This window comes from Benincasa hispida, chromosome 5 (assembly GCF_009727055.1).
Source record: "Benincasa hispida cultivar B227 chromosome 5, ASM972705v1, whole genome shotgun sequence".
NCBI classification, from domain to species: Eukaryota; Viridiplantae; Streptophyta; class Magnoliopsida; order Cucurbitales; family Cucurbitaceae; genus Benincasa; species Benincasa hispida.
In genome coordinates, this window is record NC_052353.1 from 28825487 (window position 1) to 28829917 (window position 4431).

At 33.9% G+C, this 4431-nt stretch overlaps 1 protein-coding gene across 1 annotated transcript; it reads left to right on the top strand.

Moving 5' to 3' along the window:
• Positions 1–349: 349 nt before the first annotated feature.
• LOC120077059 (annexin D2-like) lies at positions 350–3263 on the top strand. Its single transcript, XM_039030909.1, has 5 exons — positions 350–505; positions 1436–1581; positions 1820–2038; positions 2433–2645; positions 2739–3263. The coding sequence occupies exons 1-5, from the start codon at positions 430–432 to the stop codon at positions 3033–3035; spliced, it is 951 nt and encodes a 316-aa protein (XP_038886837.1). The 5' UTR covers positions 350–429; the 3' UTR covers positions 3036–3263.
• The last annotated feature ends 1168 nt before the right edge of the window (positions 3264–4431 follow it).

Below are 4431 nucleotides of genomic sequence, written 5' to 3' on the forward strand. Positions count from 1 at the left end.
TTACAAATTATGTCCATCTTTTCTTTTTAATTCACTTTGACTTTACTTGTAAAAAAAAATCACAAAATCGATAAAATCAACCGATCGTCGGTCAGATTTTACACATTTTTTTTGGTCGATTTTTAATATCTATTTTCTTTTAAAATTGACACCGATGGGATGCACACCCCTCTTTCCATCCACATTTTAAACATTAAATTGGAATGTAACATTTTTTAAAGTGATTTTCATGCTCTTCTCGTTTGGGGGTTGTTTTTTCTTCAAATTTGCGCCTCACATGTTTGCCACGTGTTGGACTCGACTGTCCAAACACAAAGAGATCAATTTTTTCTTTTCTTTCCATATAATGATTGCAATTTGCAATTTACCAACTCAATCCATCTTCGTCTTCGTTCACTGCATTGTATTTGTTAACACACATACACAAAAATGGCCACTCTGACGGTGCCGGATCAGCTTCCTCCGGTGGCCGAAGATTCCGAGCGCCTCCATAATGCATTTCAAGGTCTCTCACTTATCTAATATCTCCCCATTCTTCTGTTCCTTCAATTGATTTAACCATTTTTAAAATTCCCTGCTGTTGTACTTATGTAACTGGTTGTATTCTGATCTAATTCCCCAATTGCCTCAATACCCTTTTCGATTTTCTTCTAAACCTTGCGATTCTTTGATCTCTGTCTTTTCACCGGTTTCAAACAGCCATTTATATCCTGTTTCTGCTCTTGATATTGGTATCGGGAATTTTAACGTGTGAAGCCCATGGCTGAATGCCTGATTTTGTTTTGTTTTGATGTAATTTCAGTCCCTTTTGTAACTATAATTCATGCGAATTTCCTTCTCATTTTGTTTTTTAACAATTGTAAGCCTCAATGCTTGCCTTGAAAGTTAACAGTGTCTATTGTCGGCGTGTTGTTGATATAATATTATATTTACTATAATCCATCAGTTTAAGTTTTTGGTCAACCAGTGGTCAGTTCATATCCTTGTGGGAAATCTTTGTTGTCTTCAGTTTATGGTTCCTGTAATTAAATTCGTTTTTAATTGATCATCACCGAGTGCGAGGCAAGAAGTCTTTGGATAACTTTTGTGCTCATTGCTATTGGATCATTTATATGAATGTTGAATCATCTCACAGTGGTTTTTTTTAAAAAGTTAATTGGGGAAGAAACACAACAAGAAGTTTTAGATTTATCTCTTTTCAGTTCTCTTCTTTTGGTGCAAAAACAAGGAATGAGCTTAAATTCTCTTATATAGCGGGAGACTTCTTCTGTAATCCCATCGGTTGTGTTTCTCATTTTGTATGATTTTACCTATCATTGAAATTTATTTCCTATTCCAAAGGAAAAAAAGGGGGGGGGGGGGGGGGGGGGGGGGGGGGGAGGAATTGTGCTGGTTTAATTAGATGTAGAGCTACATAATTTTTCTCTTCCTGCAGGTTGGGGAACGGATGAGGGGGCGATTATTTCCATATTGGCTCACAGAAATGCTGAACAGCGCAGTCTGATTCGACAAACCTATGCCGAAACATATGGAGAGGATCTCTTGAAGGCGCTAGACAAAGAACTTTCAAGTGATTTTGAGGTCGGAATCTGGAATCAAACCTTACTTTATTCTGATTGATTACACTTTAAGCTATATAAACATTTTTTGTTGCAGCTTTTTTTCATGCACAACATTCCAAATTTTCAAATAGAAAAAGGGATTCAAATGATTTTGAAAATTGCATTTCTTTAGCCATGTTAGCTTGAAACATGAACAATAGGATGAGCTTCTAAAAAAGAGCGCTGAAATGGTGTGATTTGTCTCCTTCCATTAACAGAGAGTTGTGCTTTTATGGACACTACAACCTGCTGAACGTGATGCATTACTAGCCAATGAAGCAATAAGGAAACTTACTCCAAAACATTTTGTTATATTGGAAATAGCTTGTACTAGAACTCCACGCGATCTATTTTTAGTGAAGGAAGAATACCATGCTCGTTTCAAGCGGTCGATTGAAGAAGATGTTGCACAGCACACTACAGGTGATTTTCGCAGGGTAAGACAATGCTTTAAAATATTGGATTTGAAAGCTTCTGAGGTGTTTTGGGCTTGATTTTCTTACAGATGTTTGCTGCAATTGTTTGTGGTTTCTGGACACGTCTTTCACATTAGATATTACTCGTAATTCTCATTTCATTTTCAACGGTTTTCTAAACCATTACAAACTATTAGCTCGCCCTTTTCATTTCTAGCTTTCCTTTGGTTCCTGAGTATATCCATTGCAATATCGAATTGACGTAAGATTCAAATTTTGTTGATGCTTAAAGTTCAAACCAAATGAACTTTGAATTCTCTTGTATACTCTAAATATGCTAGATATATTTAATTATCAAACACTTTCCTTTATATTTTGTTTCTCCTCTTGAAGTTACCATCTTTTTTCCATATAGCTTCTGGTTCCCCTTGTGACTGCATATCGATATGATGGTCCTGAGGTAAATGCTACCCTAGCAACATCAGAGGCTAAGATACTTCACGAGAAAATCTCTGAGAAAGCTTACAATGATGAGGAACTCATCAGGATTATAAGCACTAGGAGCAAGGCACAACTAAATGCTACATTTAATCATTACAATGACCAATTTGGGAATGCTATTAACAAGGTTTGTGAATATTCAATATTCGAAGTATCTTTAATAGTTGTTACACTCTTTATGCATGACCGATTGGCAATGCATCTTGATCTTGTGATGCAGGATCTGAAGAGCGACCCCAATAACGACTACCTTAAACTTCTGAGATCTGCTATAAAGTGTCTAACTTGGCCTGAGAAATATTTTGAGAAAGTTCTTCGTTTGGCCATCAAAGGGCTTGGGACCGATGAAGAGGCTTTGACTAGAGTAGTAGTTACGCGAGCTGAGGTCGACATGAAACGCATCGTTGAAGAGTATTATCGGAGAAACAGTGTCCCTTTGGATCAGGCAATAAAAGGCGATACCTCTGGGGATTATGAAGCAATGCTTCTTGCTTTGATTGGTAATGAGAGTGGTTAACCCAAGAGTCAAGTCTATGGATATCGTTATGTGTTCTTGTTGGTATATCATGTGTACTTGTTTTATGCTGCTGTGGTTATAGTTGGACCTTCACCATAGATTTAGTTTGAAGAAAAATGTTGCACTGTGATAGCAATAGTTTTTAATGGTTTTGTAAGACTATCTTACATAAAACTATATGCTTATACCTTAATGCTTATATAGTTTTCATGGATATTAATAATTCAGTAATATTTTTACTTTTTAAGTTTATGCTTATGTCCTTAGAGAGCGTTTGGCAGGTGGTCGTCTGAAATTTGGGAATGTTAATCTTAAAGTTTAAGTGGCAGGTCTGGAGTATTATCTAGGTTTGGGAAAACTTTAAAAAATGTCTAAATTTAAAAAGTATGTATTTGTAGTGCATGTTTATATAAACAATTGTCTGCAAATATGTAAAAACTGATACCAAAATAATATAATTACAACACGACTTGGTTGCATAAACAGCAATCGGATTCATATTAGTAAATGTAATACAAGGATAAACCTATTGCAGATATGACACATGAAAAGATCAAAATACCCATCATATAGTCCACAATATCCAAATGGAAAAAAATCATTGATTCATGGAATTATTATAGATTCAATCTCTTTTTAAAACTTATTTATACTATATTAAAAGGTAGGATATTTAAAAGAATATTTTTAGACAATTTTATCCTTCATAAATATTTCTTCAAAACCGTGTAATTCATTGTATTTTGGATTAATTACAAGTATATCGATTTTATTTAATCATTCAATTACTTTTCTTCTAAATAATTAATTATCTGTATCTAGAATACTTTAAATTTAAATATTAGATAGTTATATAATTTAGTCCATATTAGCTTAGTTAATTTAGATTAATTAGTATTTAATTAGTTCTCTGTCTCTTTATTGTATGTAAAGATATAAAGAGCCAAATTTAGTTGCATTAACCATGGTGTATTTAATAAAATATATGATAGTTTATTCAAATTCATTATCTATAAAATATATGATATTTTAGTTATATTAACCACAAACCAATAAATTAAAATCCAAGGTTATCTTTGTAACTTAAACATGTATGTAGAGACATAGGGGGAATCATGATTAAGTGATAACCTAAATGGTCTGAAGTAGATGGATAAGGTTGGATATATTGTTCATTACAGGGATCAGTGGTACTTAAGAAGTTAGATGTAACTACAAGGGCAAAATGGTAATTCAGCCTATTTATACTTACGAGCAATTTGTGAAGGGTTATCGTACTGTTGATTGGTTATATCCAATGAACACATAAATATATCTATAGTGCGAAGAGTGTAGCGTTGGTCTTTAGTGGAGTGTCCGACAGTTAACGAATGGTGAATAATTAATTAAACTCTTT

Bases quoted from the DNA above. Each gene is read 5' to 3' on its own strand.
- LOC120077059 (XM_039030909.1), top strand. From the start codon at position 430: ATGGCCACTCTGACGGTGCCGGATCAGCTTCCTCCGGTGGCCGAAGAT. The intron at 506-1,435 runs GTCTCTCACTTA...CTCTTCCTGCAG, and splicing joins CCTCCATAATGCATTTCAAG to GTTGGGGAACGGATGAGGGG. The intron at 1,582-1,819 runs GTCGGAATCTGG...TTCCATTAACAG, and splicing joins AACTTTCAAGTGATTTTGAG to AGAGTTGTGCTTTTATGGAC.